We start from the raw sequence: 15,575 nt of genomic DNA on the forward strand, positions 1-15,575 counted from the left end.
TTCACCCCGCTATCATCCAGAAGGCGAGATCAGTACAGGTGCATCAAAGCTGGGACCGAGAGACTGAAAAACAGCTTCTATCTCAAGGCCATCAGACTGTTAAACAGCCATCACTAACATTGAGTGGCTGCTGCCAACATACTGACTCAATCCCTAGCCACTTTATTAATAAAAAATTGGATGTAATAAATGTATCACTAGTCACTTTAAACAATGCCACTTTATATAATGTTTATATACCCTACACTACTCATCTCATATGTATATACTGTACTCTATACCATCTACTGCATCTTGCCTATGCCGTTCGGCCATCGCTCATCCATATATATTGTTATGTACATATTCTTAATCATTCCTTTACACTTGTGTGTAAGGTAGTTGTTGTGAAATTGTTCGATTACTTGTTAGATATTATTGCATGGTCGGAACTAGAAGCACAAGCATTTCTGTCACGCTCGTCGTGGGTGGAAGAAGAGGAGGACCAATGCGCAGCAAGTGTCCATATTGTTTTAATAAGAATACTGAACAAAAACAATAAAACGAACAGTCCTGTACGGTGAAGCAAAACACAGAACAGAAAATAATCACCCACAACACACAATGACAAACAGGCTACCTAAATATGGCTCCCAATCAGAGACAACGACTGACACCTGCCTCTGAGAACCATACTAGGCCCAACACATAGAAATCTAACAACAGAACAAAACATAGAAAAACAACATAGAACGCCCACCCCAACTCACACCCTGACCAAACTAAAATAAAGACATAACAAAGGAACTAAGGTCAGAACGTGACAATTTCGCTACACTCGCATTAACATTTGCTAACTATGTGTATGTGACAAATAAACAAATTGGTTTTATTTTATTTGACAATGTACATTTGATTTGATGGACTCGATGACGGTTGTTTAGAACTGAATCACTACACACAGCATTCAAAGGAGGACTGAGGACAAAACAACACCATGCATTCACTAAACATTGCACTGAGGAAAACAGATTCATTATTTCTTTTTTTTTGTAATTGTCTGATTGGGAAGTACCATTGTCTATCAATAACAGAATCAAAAAATATTTCAATTTGGCATTGGAAGTTTTATTTAATACAGTCAGTAATACAGGAGTCAAATTGCAAGGAGTCAGATCAGATCAGATGTCATCAGCAAGCCAGAGCCATCTGTGGAAAGAGCACAAGTAGAAGATATAAGTTCAAACAGAATAAATGTATCATTCAACATCTGTTTCCACCTAAAACAATGACATGAACTCTGTCCCAATTCATCTCTGCTCAACTCCTCACTTCCTCTCTACTCGCATCCTTCTCAAAAACCCTTGGAGAAGGTCTGAGGCGAGGAACCTTGGGTTGTCTCCTCCAATGGGCTTTTAGAAAGAGGCGTGATGGTCAGTCCATGCATCCACAGCTCTATGAATTTGAGAGTGGCTACTTTTCTTCAGCCCCATCCCTCAGCTTTTTACTGAAACGGGCAGGGACACCGCTTTGTTATTGTTTCAACTGCTGATTGCCACTTTAAGAAACACACAAACAATAAATTATGTTTAAGCATACATGACTGTTGGGAGTGTGGTGCCATACCTTTATCTCTCAGGTGCAGCAGAGCTGACACACTAAAGATGAAGTTGCAGTAGATGTCTTGACCACCCTTTGGCTGTTGTCCAGACAGTGGTAGCGCTGTAAGGTGTCCCAGGCACTGATTTGTGGCCACGTCACCTCCCACAGAGCCAGTGAAGAGCTCCAGGTTCTTACGGTGGGGCATCAGCATAATCTATAGAGAGGGCAGAACTATACAGGAGATGGAATTAGATTTAGTATGGAGTTACAGTCCCAACTTAAAATCCTTGTACAATCCATAGACATCGGTAAAAAGGTAAACATAAGTATGGAACTGGAGTTTAAGGAAGGTGGAGCAATACATACTATATGTGCTGAGTTGTGTAAGGCATAAAATTAGTTGGTGACTCACTGGTCCAAACTTGGTGTCCTCTGCCTCGTTGGTGTAGTGGTCCAGGGCAATGAAGTAGAAGCCTGACTCCACCTGGTCAAATGTGTTCTACACACACTGAAATGTCTCCTGAGAACAGCTGGATTGAGAGAGACAGGAAAATAAGATGTGAGAAAATGTCACAGGCAGAGTTCAATTGGAGTGTAAAAGTTTTAACATCTTAATGTTGCTTCCAAGGTAACAGTTAATTTACAGACTGCTGTGGCTGGATCAAAAGAGGCAACTATGGATAATCATTTAGCCAAATAAGTGATAACACATGATGTGGGACTGAATTGCCATGTACCAATCCACGCCATCTGTCAGTCAGCATGGCTCAGTGTTGAACAGCCTGCTGTCATTTCATGCTCATCCCACCTCGTAGAGAGCTATCTTCCTATAGGTTTTCACTTCATCACTTACCTACACCACTCATATCGTTTAGCAGTAGCTAGGTTTCCATCCAATTGTTGACAGATTTTCATGTGAATATTCGAAAATCTGCATAAAGAAAATATGTGTATTTTCCCACCAGTGGGTTGTTTCCACCAAACTGACTTGTTACAGATAAAAAATCAGTGTGTGATGACGTTGCTTAAGTTTTCATGTACCGAATAAAAATCTAATGTTCAATGTGTTTCCATCGCATTTTCAACTCTACCAATAGTTTTGTCACAAACTGTTGCATTAAAGAGCAAATGTGCCTCCTCTGGTCTTGGCACGGCCGCTCTAGCCAACAGTTAGCAGATAGGCCTATAGTGCAGGTAGGCTCTGTGGGTAGGTTAGTCTACATTAGGGGTGTCAAACTCATTCCATGAAGGGCCTAGTGTCTGCTGGTTTTTCCTTTCAATGAAGCCCTAGACAACCAGGTGAGGGGAATGAAAGAAACAAGTTCTAAACTGGGTGACATTAAAGCTATTGAAACTGTAAGAATAATTACATGTATGGACATGTTTGACGTCATCGTCTTTCTCCAGGAAGACACTATCGTAGAAGCACTTCTCAACACTACATAGAGAGTCAGACTGCAAGATGATATCACAAAATGATATATCAAATCAAACCACCAAGGTGTGGCAGGTAGCATAGAGCAGGTATTCTCAAACTGGGGTACGCACAATGCCGTCGGGGTTACGCCAATAAAAATGTGATTTACTTTTTTTTCTTTTTCAAAAATAATAATTATATATTTATTTTTTTCCTTCACATTTTCAAACAGTCCATTTATATTTTCCAACAGGGCTATACATTTGAGTGAGTTTTTTTCTCTCGCCTGAATAGCCTCGTTTCACTGCCAAAAAGAAAATGAAACCATCTAGTGTTCAGCGAAATAACAACACAATGTCAAATACAGGTAGCCTAGTCAAATAATTAACATCCAATCAACCGTTGGAGCTCTTATTTGTCTACATTAACAAGGACAACACACAGGTCTTTCCATCATTGTATGATTTTTTGTGTGCAAATTAACTCAAGCTTACGGACAATATCAAATGTGATATAGCGAAGCACCTGAGTGAGTTAGGTGCGCAATTACGCAGGTACTTTCCCGAAAAGGATGACACAAACAACTGGATTCGTTATCCCTTTCATGTCCTGCCTCCAGTCCACTTACCGATATCTGAACAAGAGAGCCTCATCAAAATTGCAACAAGCGGTTCTGTGAAAATTGAATTTAATCAGAAGCCACTGTCAGATTTCTGGATTGGGCTGCGCTCAGAGTATCCTGCCTTGGCAAATTGCGCTGTTAAGACACTGATGCCCTTTGCAACCATGTACCTATGTGAAAGTGGATTCTCGGCCCTCACTAGCATGAAAACTAAACACAGTGTGTGTGGAAAATAATTTAAGACTGAGACTCTCTCCAATACAGTTACAGTTACATGCATCCTTTCAAGCACACCCTTCTCAATAACGTGGTGAGTTATTCACCATTTTCAATGAACAAATAAGGTTTTATATGTAAGATGGTTAAATAAAGAGCAAAATTATTGATTATTATTATATAATTATTTGTGCCCTGGTCCTATAAGGGCTCTTTGTCACTTCCCACGAGCCGGTTTGTGACAAAAACTCACACTCATTCTTATGTTTAATAAATGTATAGTGTCTGTGTGGCAGGCTTACAATGATGGCAAAAAACAACATTTGAGAGTGCGCTGACCCTGGTGCTAGAGGGGGTATGCAGCTGGAGGTTGAATGTTTGAAAGGGTACGGGACTATAAAAAGTTTGGGAACCAATGGCCTAGAGATTATAGAAGTGGGTTGCTGGTTCAATAACCCAAAATATAGTAAAAATAAAGAAAAAACCTGAAATGAGTAGGTGTGTCCAAACTTTTGACTGGTACTGTACAGTGCCTTGCAAAGGTATTCATCCCCCTTAGCATTTTTCCTATTTTGTTGCATAACAACCTGTAATTTAAATTGATTTTTATTTGGATTTCATGTAATGGACATATACAAAATAGTCCAAATTGGTGAAGTGAAAAGAAAAAAGTAACTTGTTTCAAAAAAAAATTAACAATGTTACATGGAAAAGTGATGCTGCATATGTGTTCACCCCCTTTGCTATGAGGCCCCTAAATAAGATCTGGTGCAACCAATTACCTTCAGAAGTCACATAATTAGTTAAATACAGTCCACCTGTGTGCAATCTAAGTGTCACATGATCTGTCACATCATCTCAGTATATATAAACCTGTTCTGAAAGGCCCCAGAGTCTGCATGACCACTAAGCAAGTGGCACCATGAAGATCAAGGAGTGTGCCAAACAGGTCAGGGACAAAGTTGTGGAGAAGTACAGATCAGGGTTGGGTTATAAAAAAATATCTGAAACTTTGAACATCCCACAAAGCACCATTATTAAAAAATAGAACGAATATGGCATCACAACAAACCTGCCAAGAGAGGGCCACCCACCAAAACTCACGTACCAGACAAGGAGGGCATTAATCAGAGATCAAATGATACAAACCCCCTAAAAAAATCTATTTTAATTCCAGGTTGTAAGGCAACAAAATAGGAAAAATGCCAAGGGGGTGAATACTTTTGCAAGCCACTGTATATGTCGTTAGACTACATGTGCATAACTATGTGGTTTAAATGTACATTAGCTGTGGTTCCTCTTATTTTGGAAGTAATATAACATTTTTAAAACATGCAACCTAAGAGTTCATGCCTTCAAGACAGAGGCTTAGGTTACAGTCAATCAGTCTGAGGATTTGAAAGTCTTATAGCACTACTTTGTATTTAATACCAAATTGAAATCAAAGTCAGTGAGCTAGCTAAAATTGGTCAGTATATTACAACTGCATTCAGTACTAGTTAGAAATGTCCTAACAAGGTTGTCATGCTGCCTGACAAGTAGGTGCAACTTTAGCCTTGATGAGGCCCTTACTCTCTCTGGGTTGTTGTGTGTAGTGTGATTAGGGTTAGGGTCAAGCGACCTGGCTTCAACCCTACATCAGGTAAATACCCCCTCCTACCATGTTCTACTCTCACCGAGAGGCAGCGCTCCTAGTGGCTGGAGACTTTAATGCAGGGAAACTTAAATCAGTTCCACCAACATGTTAAATGTGCAACCTGAGGGAAAAACATTATAGATCACCTGTATTCCACACACAGAGACGTGTACAAAGCTCTCCCTCGCCCTCCATTTGGTAAATCCGACCACAACTCTGTCCTCCTGATTACTGCTTACATGCTAAAATTAAAGCAGGAAGCACCAGTGACTCGGTCTATAAAAAAGTGGTCAGATGAAGCAGATGCTAAACTACAGGACTGTTTTACTATCACAGACTGAACATGTTCCTGGATTCTTCCGATGGCATTGAGGAGTACACCACATCGGTCACTGGCTTTATCAATAAGTGCATTGAGGACGTCGTCCCCACAGTGACTGTACGTACATACCCCAACCAGAAGGCATGGATTACAGGCAACATTTGCACTGAGCTGCAGGGTACAGCTGTCGCTTTCAAGGTGCGGGACTCTAACCCAGAAGCTTACAAGAAATCCTGCTATGCCCTGTGACGAACCATCAAACAGGCAAAGCGTCAATGCAGGGCTAAGATTGAATCATACTACACTGGCTCCAACGCTCGTCTTATGTGGCAGGGCTTGCAAACTATTTCAGACTACAAAGGGAAGCACAGCCGCGAGCTGCCCAGTGGCACGAGCCTACCAGACGAGCTAAATCCCTTCTATGCTCACTTGGGAGGCAAGCAACACTGAGGCACGCATGAGAGCATCAGCTGTTCCGGACGACTGTGTGATCACGCTCTCCATAGACGACGTGAGAAAGACCTTTAAACAGGTCAACATACACAAGGCTGCGGAGCCAGACGGATTACTAGGACGTGTGCTCTGGGCATGTGCTTACCAACTGGCAGGTGTCTTCACTGACATTTTCAACATGTCCCTGATTGAGTCTGTAATACCTACATGTTTCAAGCAGACCACCAGAGTCCCTGTGCCCAAGAACACAAAGGCAACCTGCCTAAATGACTACAGACCTGTAGCACTCACGTCCGTAGCCATGAAGTGGTTTGAAAGGCTGGTAATGGCTCACATCAACACCATTATACCAGAAACCCTAGACCCACTACAATTTGCATACTGCCCAAACAGATCAACAGATGATGCAATCTCTATTGCACTCCACACTGCCCTTTCCAACCTGGACAAAAGGAACAATTATGTGAGAATGCTATTCATTGACTACAGCTCAGCGTTCAACACTAAGGTGCCCTCAAAGCTCATCACTAAGCTAATGATCCTGGGACTAAACACCTCCCTCTGCAACTGGATCCTGGACTTCCTGACGGGCCGCCCCCAGGTGGTAAGGGTAGGTAGCAACACATCTGCCACGCTGATCCTCAACACTGGAGCTCCCCAGGGGTGCATGCTCAGTCCCCTCCTGTACTCCCTGTTCACCCACGACTGCATGGCCAGGCACGACTCCAACACCATCATTAAGTTTGCAGATGACACAACAGTGGTAGGCCTGATCACCGACAACGACGAGACAGCCTATAGGGAGGAGGTCAGAGACCTGGCCGGGTGGTGCCAGAATAACAACCTATCCCTCAACGTGACTAAGGAGATGGTTGTGGACTACAGGAAAAGGAGGGCCGAGCACGCCCCCATTCTCATCAACGGGGCAGTAGTGGAGCAGGTTGAGAGCTTCAAGTTCCTTGGTGTCCACATCACCAACAAACTAGAATGGTCCAAACACACCAAGACAGTCGTGAAGAAGGCACGACAAAGCCTATTCCCCCTCAGGAAACTAAAAAGATTTGGCATGGGTCCTGAGATCCTCAAAAGGTTCTACAGCTGCAACATCGAGAGCATCCTGACTGGTTACATCACTGCCTGGTACGGCAATTACTTGGCCTCAGGTCGCAAGACACTACAGAGGGTAGTGTGTACGGCTCAGTACATCACTGGGGCTAAGCTGCCTGCCATCCAGGACCTCTACACCAGGCGCTGTCAGAGGAAGGCCCTAAAAATTGTCAAAGACCCCAGCCACCCCAGTCATAGACTGTTCTCTCTACTACCGCATGGCAAGCGGTACCGGACTGCCAATCTAGGACAAAAAGGCTTCTCAACAGTTTTTACCCCCAAGCCATAAGACTCCTGAACAGGTAATCAAATGGCTACCCGGACTATTTGCATTATGTGCCCCCCACCCCCCCAACCCCTCTTTTACGCTGCTGCTACTCTCTGTTTATCATATATGCATAGTCACTTTAAACCATATCTACATGAACATACTACCTCAATCAGCCTGACTAACCGGTGTCTGTATGTAGCCTCGCTACTTTTATAGCCTCGCTACTGTTTTTTTCACTGTCTTTTTACTGTTGTTTTATTTCTTTACTTACCTATTGTTCACCTAATACCTTTTTTGCACTATTGGTTAGAGCCTGTAAGTAAGCATTTCACTGTAAGGTCAACACCTGTTGTATTCGGCAAACGTGACAAATAAACTTTGATTTGATGAGCAGAAGAAGGATAGTGTTTGAGGGTCAAAAGCATGTCCTGTTAAGGTGTGAGGGATGTGATAAAGAAGCACAGGTTGTGTTTTCTGAACTGATGGAGTAGTGTAACGATCCTAGCCTTGAGAAATACCCCAAGTGAGATTTCGCTCTTGGCATCTCCCTAGGGCAGGGTTTCCCAAACATCTCCTCCTCCAGACGGTTCACTTTATTTTTAACCCTTAACTGACACACATTGTTCAATTAGTCAACTAATTATCAAGACATCAAAAAGAAAGGAGGACCAAGGCACTCTTCATATAATTAATTAAAATGTCTTTATTAGTATGGCATGTTCAATAGAAACAAAGTTTTAAAAAAGCCGAAACGCGTCAGATTTTTTAAAACTTTGTTTCTATTGAACATGCCATACTAATAAAGGCATTTTAATTATATGAAGAGTGCCTTGGTCCTCCTTTCTTTTTGATGACCAATTTACCCCTTTTACCAAAGAGCACCTTCTGTCTACCAAATTTACTATTGTGTACCTTAGTAGCGCTTCCCTTCCTCCTCTTTCTACTAATTATCAAGCCTTTGACAAATTAAATCAGTTGTGGCTGTTTAAGTGTCACGTGTGCTCCCCCTCTGGCCTCTAGGTCACCAGGCTCGCACACCTGTCACCATCATTATGCGTACCTGCACATCATCAGACTCACCTGGATTCCATCACCTCTCTGATTACCTTCCCTATATATATATGTCACTCCCTTTGGTTCCTTCGCCAGGTGTTATTGTTTATGTTCAAGTGTTAAGGCCGTGTGCTCTTGTTTTGCGGTTATTTATTGAAACACTCACTCACTGAACTTGCTTCCCAACTAGGCGCACATCATTACATTAGGGTTAAAACAAAAATGTGAAACTTCTGAGGGTGGCGGTAGAGAACCTGTTTTAGGGCTAGAGGGACAGCAGAGGCAGCATAATTCACCCAAGGCCTGGATGAAAAAGGTCTAAGGCCTCAAGACATGCTAAGTGTTATGTACCTATTTAGTTGTTTGTTTAGCCTTAGACCTTTTTTGTCCAGGTCTTTGGTGACTCCTTTAAGTCATGAAATAAATGTATTTCCATGTGCTTCCAATAATTGGTATTATTGAAAACCTTTCACATAATTAACGGCAAACAGCTATCTAGGCCCAATGTTCACTAGGGTTGCTAACGTTAGCATACAAGATACTGTCACAGATAGATGAGAACATCTTGTAGAACATATTTGATACTGTTGGCCAAGCGAATACATATCACTCCCTATCTGCAAGATGAACCAATATCCGTAACTGATTGAAATAAATTAAGAGTTTAGAATTATGCCGACCAAAATACAGAAAATACTAGATTATTTGTATTTTCTTGTCCGATAATTTACCTCGCGTTCTCACCGTAAAATAGATATCTGCATCCAAATAAGCAGTTGTTTATTTGTACTAATAGCACAAACTCAGGGCGCGTCGAGTTTAAAGAGATTATGAAGGGGCGTGGCATCAGGTCTCTGTTATTGAGTTTGATGCGCCATGAGTTTGCGCTATTAGTACCTAAAAACATTGCTTATTTGTTCATATAGTACATAGTTAATGGTAGACTGTGTTGGTATACGTACAGATAGAACAATGAGACAGATTTCACCGGATGTATAATTATGAAGCATTCGCTTGGCAGTTATTTCGCCCGCCAAGCAAGGAGTTTTTGTATGGATGTCAATGAGTGTCGAATTTGGTCAACAAAAAAATGTATGTCTTATTTGTTAAGTGAGGTGTATTTGATCGAATAAACGTTTCGTAATGCTTAAGTTGTTACGAGTGTACTGATATGCGCACGTGACATCCCGGCAACTTTGAGAAAAAACACTTTATATCGCAGTTCGCTCGAGATGGCTATACATATACATGACATGAGGCTAGTAACATAGAATCTCTCTCCAATAATCAATTTGAGCACGTTCTCAGTATACATCAATGGTCCGAATAGCCTCTCTATTTGGTGGGGAGTGGACATTTCAACCGGATGCTTCAGATTTCAAATCCGGTGAAACATGTGACTCGTTGTTTTGTCTTTGGTGTTAAAGTGGGCGAATGTGGTATTTGTTATAAAGTGCGATAGTTTCAGTGACGGTCGGTTGGTCAGTCTGACAGTAAAGATGCCATTGTGTGGAGGAACAACTGGGCCAAAGGATGCCACTGAAGAGGTGCAGAAGATTTGTGATGAGGTGAGAGAGGAAAGGGGACTGTCAGTGTCTGTGTAGATCGAGTAATGAACTTGATTATCGCCATTCGCCACCAAATGTAGCCTATTACAATTGTAGTTACTAAAAGATAACCATGTTTTTTCATCACAGATGAAGCCGCATGCAGAGCAGAAAACGGGGAGGAAGTTTGACGTTTTCACAGCGAAAATTTACAAGACTCAGGTGGTGGCAGGGACCAACTTCTTCATCAAGGTATCAGCTTGAATATTTCTTGCTACGTAACACTTTACATTACTGTCCCCTTATTACTGTGGTATGTAATTACAGTGTAACAAGTATTGTAAATAGTCATTCTTCCTAACCTTAGCCCTAAGGTACAGCCCTACAGTACACACTTCTTAGCCCTATCCAGGCTGTATCACACCTGGCCGTGATTGGGAGTCCCATAGGGCGGCGCACAATTGGCCCAGCGTCTTCCGGGTTTGGCCGGGGTAGACCGTCATTGTTAATAAGAATTCGTTTTCAACTGACTTGCCTAGTTAAATAAAGGTTAAGTAACCCTAGTACAGGGTAAATAGTGTAGTAATGGGTCATTACAAAACATGTTACACTTTAATTACAGGAATAATTACCCAGTAATAAGGGCACTGTAATGTGTAACTAAAGAGGGTGGTTTATGGAGTTTATTTGATAGTACACTTTCAGTAGCCTACATTGTTACACTGTAAGCCAAGAGTCCAGTGGACACCGACTGTATTTCAGTACATTGATACTGGATTCCATTTCACATGTTCCATGAAACATGGATGGATGTAACTTGTCAGTTGTTAGAGACCTCTAACCCTAACACTCATCCATATATGTATATATTCTTATACCTTTACATAGATTTGTGTGTGTTAGTGCAGCAATATCTAACAATTCCACAACTACCTGTCGGAACTAGAAGCGTTTCGCTACACTCGCAATAACATCTGCTAACCATCTGCTAACTATACTGTTACAAATGTGTGTGACCAATTTCATTTGGCCTGTTCTCTGTTCTTACCACTGTGTCCAACTGGCTCACTCTGACCTCGTCTCTGTGTCTTACAGGTTCATGTTGGTGGTGAAGACCATGTCCACCTGCGCGTGTATAAAATGCTGCCACACGCCGGAAGCAAACTGGAGCTGACCAGCCTGCAGGAGTCCAAAGCCCACAGCGACCCCATCGAGTACTTCTGATTAACCCTGACCTTTGACCCCATCAAGTACTTCTAATGACCCCTGTGACTCAGCCGCAGTAGGAGCCGAACCCCGGTGCCTACCCTACCCAATACACCACAGCCTCCTTTCCCTACACATAATAGATCTGTGGTCGTTCTACAGCCCAGGTAGCCTTTTAATATCAATTTTCAGTGTTTCTTAAAATGATTTTATAGTATGTAGCTGATGGGAAACCTTCATTTATGAAGGGAAATTGAAATAATGAATGAGCTCCAAACATGAATGTATATTTGCCTACTCAATTAAAGACAATATACTATTTTGCCACATGGTTAATAAATCATAATACTTTGTAACAAAGATGAATTCCTTGTCCATTATCAATGGTCTTTGAACACAATTTCAAACCTAGATCAACCCATCGTCCTCAGGTGACAGGTAACACCAGCCTGTTTACTGGAGTGTAACCTCTTGGTTAGAGTCAGTACCAGATGACAGGTAGCTGTAGTTCCCTGGTCCTACATACTTCTGGGAGAAGGGTTAGAAGGGATCTATCTACAGTACACACTTCTGGGAGAAGTCTGGGGGGGGGGATTTTAAAAAACTAGGTAAAATCGTGACGTTAGTGATCTTCAGGTCGGAGCTCTAGGATGATTCCTGAGTTTCCGACTTGGAATTCCCCGTCTGAGCTAGTTTTTCCCCCAGTTGTCTTCAACACGCTGAAGTCGGATGTCAGAGATTTCCAAGTTCCCAGTTGTCTTTTACGCGCCATTAGTACCGGAACAGTAGCTATCTAATCAGTCAAATAATAGTTGTGTGTGATTGGCTGAGAACAGTCTGTGTTATGAGGGTCAGATCACAGCTATACTGTAAATGTTCAGATAACCTGGAATGAGTGTTGGGGAAAGAACCCGTTCAACACAAAGGAATACTCTACAACTGGTTGGGTATATCAGGATGAGGAAGGAATACTCTACAACTGGTTGGGTATATCAGGATGAGGAAGGAATACTCTACAACTGGTTGGGTATATCAGGATGAGGAAGGAATACTCTACAACTGGTTGGGGTATATCAGGATGAGGTAAGACAGTGTTGAAGTGCTTCAGGTATAATCAGTGGTTGCAACTTTGGTTTTAGAAGTGTATTATCCAGTAGGATAGAAACTCCAAACAGCCTGCCCGACTGCTCAGAGTCGTCCACATGGTCCTAAAGCACACCATTGCCTCGTTTTGTATCACGTTCCAATGATAAAACTGGGGGACAAAAATGCAATTTCAGAATGTGGGTGCATGTCCCCCCCTGTCCCCAGTGAAAGTTGTGCCCCTGGGCATAATGCTCATCTGCCTATCCTCTCCTCTAGTGGGATCAGTGTTTTACCAGTCCAGGTTCGCTGGTATATTGAACAAAAATTGAAATGTCAAAGATTTTTGAAGTTCATATAAGGAAATCAGTCAATTTAAATAAATCATTAGGCCCTAATCTATGGATTTCACATGACTGGGAATACAGATATGCATGTGTTGGTCACATATACCTTAAAAATCAGAAAACCAGTCAGTATCCGATGTGACCACCATTTGCCTCATGCAGCGCAACACATTGCCTTCGCATAATAGAGTTGATCAGGCTGTTGATTTTGGCCTGTGAAATGTTGTCCCACTCATCTTCAATGGCTGTGTGAAGTTGCTGGATATTGGAATTGGAACACACTGTCATACACGTCGATCCAGAATATCCCAAAAGAGGCTCAATGGGTGAGATGTCTGGTGAGAATGTAGGCCATCGAAGAACTGGGACATTTTCAGTATCCAGGAATTGTGAACAGATCCTTGCGACATAGGGTCACTCATTATCATACTGAAATATGAGGTGATAGCAGCGGATGACTGGCACCACAACTGGCCTCAGGATCTCGTCACGGTATTTCTGTGCATTCAAATTACCATCCATAAAATGCAATTGTGTTCGTTGTCCATAGCTTATGCCTGCACATACCATAACCCCACAGCCACCATGGGGAACTCTCTTCACAACGTTGACATCAGCAAACCGCTCGCCCACACAACGCCATACACGTCGTCTGCAGTTGTGAGGCTGGTTGGTCGTACTGACAAATTCTCTAAAATGACATTGGAGGCAGCTTATGGTAGAGAAATTAACAAACTTGTCGAACATCTCATTCTAAAGTCATGGGCATTTAATATGGAGTTTGTCTCCCCTTTGCTGCTATAACAGACTCCACTCTTCTTTCCACTAAATGTTGGAACATTGCTGCAGGGACTTGCTTCCATTCAGCCACAAGAGCATTAGTGAGGTCAGGCACTGATGTTGGGCGATTAGGCCTGTCTCGCAGTCGGCGTTCCAATTCATTCCAAAGGTGTTCGATGGGGTTGAGGTGAGAGTTCTGTGCAGGCCAGTCAAGTTCTTTCACACCAATCTCGACAAACTATTTCTTTATGGACCTAGCTTTATGCAGTGGTTGAAAAAGTACCTAATGGTCATATTTGAGTAAAAGTAAAGATTTATTGATAGAAAATGACTCAAGTAAAAGTGAAAGTCACCCAGTAAAATACTACTTGAGTAAAAGTCTAAAAGTATTTTGTTTTAAATATACGGAAGTGTCAAAAGTAAATGTAATTGCTAAAATATACTTCAGTTCAAAAGAAACAGTATGAATCATTTAAAATTCCTTATATTAAGCAAACCAGATGGCACACACACAAAAAAAAAAAAATACGGATAGCCAGGGGCTCACTACAACACTCAGACATAATTTACAAACGAAGCATTTGTGTTTCATAAGTCTGCTGATCAGAGGCAGTAGGGATGACTCTTGATTAGTGCGTGAGTTTAACTATTTTCCTGTCAGTTTTTCACTCAGTTTTTCACAATTACTGACATTCAAGCCTAGTAAAAATTCCCAGTCATAGGTCAGTTAGGATCACCACTTTATTTTAAGAATGTGAAATGTCAGAAAAATATTTATTTCAGCTTTTATTTCTTTCATCACATTCCCAGTTGGTCAGAAGTTTACATACACTCAATTAGTATTTGGTAGTATTGCCTTTAAATTGTTTAACTTGGGTCAAACGTTTCGGGTAGCCTTCCACAAGCTTCCCACAATAAGTTGGGTGAATTTTGGCCCATTCCTCCTGACAGAGCTGGTTTAACTGAGTCAGGTTTGTAGGCCTCCTTGCTCGCACACGATTTTTCAGTTCCGGCCACAAATTTTCTGTAGGATTGAGGTCAGGGCTTTGTGATGGCCACTCCAATATCTTGACTTTGTTGTCCATTTTGCCACAACTTTGGAAGTATGCTTGGGGTCATTGTCCATTTTGAAGACCCATTTGCGACCAAGCTTTAGCTTCCTGACTGATGTCTTGAGATGTTGCTTCAATATATCCACATCATTTTCCTTCCACATGATGCCATATTTTTTGGGAAGTGCTCCTGCAGCTAAGCACCCCCACAACATGATGCTGCCAACCCCATGCTTCACGGTTGGGATGGTGTTCTTCGGCTTGCAAGCCTCCCCCTTTTTCCTCCAAACATAACGATGGTCATTATGGCCAAACAGTTCTATTTTTGTTTCCTCAGACCAGAGGACATTTCTCCAAAAAGTACGATCTTTGTCCCCATGTGCAGTTGCAAACCGTAGTCTGGCTTTTTTATGGCGGTTTTGGAGCAGTGGCTTCTTCCTTGCTGAGCAGCCTTTCATGTTATGTCAATAGAGGACTCGTTTTACTGTGGATATAGATACTTTTGTACCTGTTTCCTCCAGCATCTTCACAAGGTCCTTTGCTGTTGTTCTGGGATTGATTTGCACTTTTCGTACCAAAGTACGTTCATCTCTAGAAGACAGAACGCGTCTCCTTGCTGAGCGGAATGATGGCTGCATGGTCCCATGGTGTTTATACTTGCGTACTATTGTTTGTACAGATGAATGTACAGATGAATACCATCAGGCATTTGGAATTGCTCCCATGGATGAACCAGACTTGTGGAGGTCTACAATATTTGTTCTCAGGTCTTGGCTGATTTATTTAGATTTTCCCATGATGTCAAGCAAAGAGGCACTGAGTTTGAAGGTATGGCCTTGAAATACATCTACAGGTACACGTCCAATTGATTCAAATTATAAT

General features: G+C 42.0%; 1 protein-coding gene and 1 long non-coding RNA gene across 2 annotated transcripts; one reads left to right on the forward strand and one right to left on the reverse strand.

Annotated features, from left to right (window-relative positions):
- Positions 1-1,095: 1,095 nt before the first annotated feature.
- LOC139534613 (uncharacterized) lies at positions 1,096-9,502 on the reverse strand. Its single transcript, XR_011666974.1, has 4 exons — positions 9,423-9,502; positions 1,994-2,111; positions 1,606-1,812; positions 1,096-1,188 (listed from the first exon to the last, which is right to left on the reverse strand). It is a non-coding gene; the product is annotated as an uncharacterized lncRNA (long non-coding RNA).
- Positions 9,503-9,526: 24 nt separating this feature from the next.
- On the forward strand, positions 9,527-11,791 carry LOC139534614 (cystatin-B-like). The gene is made up of 3 exons (XM_071333883.1): positions 9,527-10,246; positions 10,376-10,477; positions 11,321-11,791. Exons 1-3 carry the CDS (start codon positions 10,178-10,180, stop codon positions 11,447-11,449), a joined length of 300 nt encoding a protein of 99 aa, XP_071189984.1. The 5' UTR covers positions 9,527-10,177; the 3' UTR covers positions 11,450-11,791.
- The last annotated feature ends 3,784 nt before the right edge of the window (positions 11,792-15,575 follow it).

This window comes from Salvelinus alpinus, chromosome 11, assembly GCF_045679555.1.
Source record: "Salvelinus alpinus chromosome 11, SLU_Salpinus.1, whole genome shotgun sequence".
Taxonomy (NCBI): Eukaryota; Metazoa; Chordata; class Actinopteri; order Salmoniformes; family Salmonidae; genus Salvelinus; species Salvelinus alpinus.

What these genes read in the sequence shown, in the direction of transcription:
- LOC139534614 (XM_071333883.1), top strand. Translation starts at nt 10,178, where the DNA reads ATGCCATTGTGTGGAGGAACAACTGGGCCAAAGGATGCCACTGAAGAG. An exon ending in TGCAGAAGATTTGTGATGAG is followed by an intron (nt 10,247 to 10,375) that starts GTGAGAGAGGAA and finishes TTTTCATCACAG; the next exon opens with ATGAAGCCGCATGCAGAGCA. An exon ending in GGACCAACTTCTTCATCAAG is followed by an intron (nt 10,478 to 11,320) that starts GTATCAGCTTGA and finishes TGTGTCTTACAG; the next exon opens with GTTCATGTTGGTGGTGAAGA.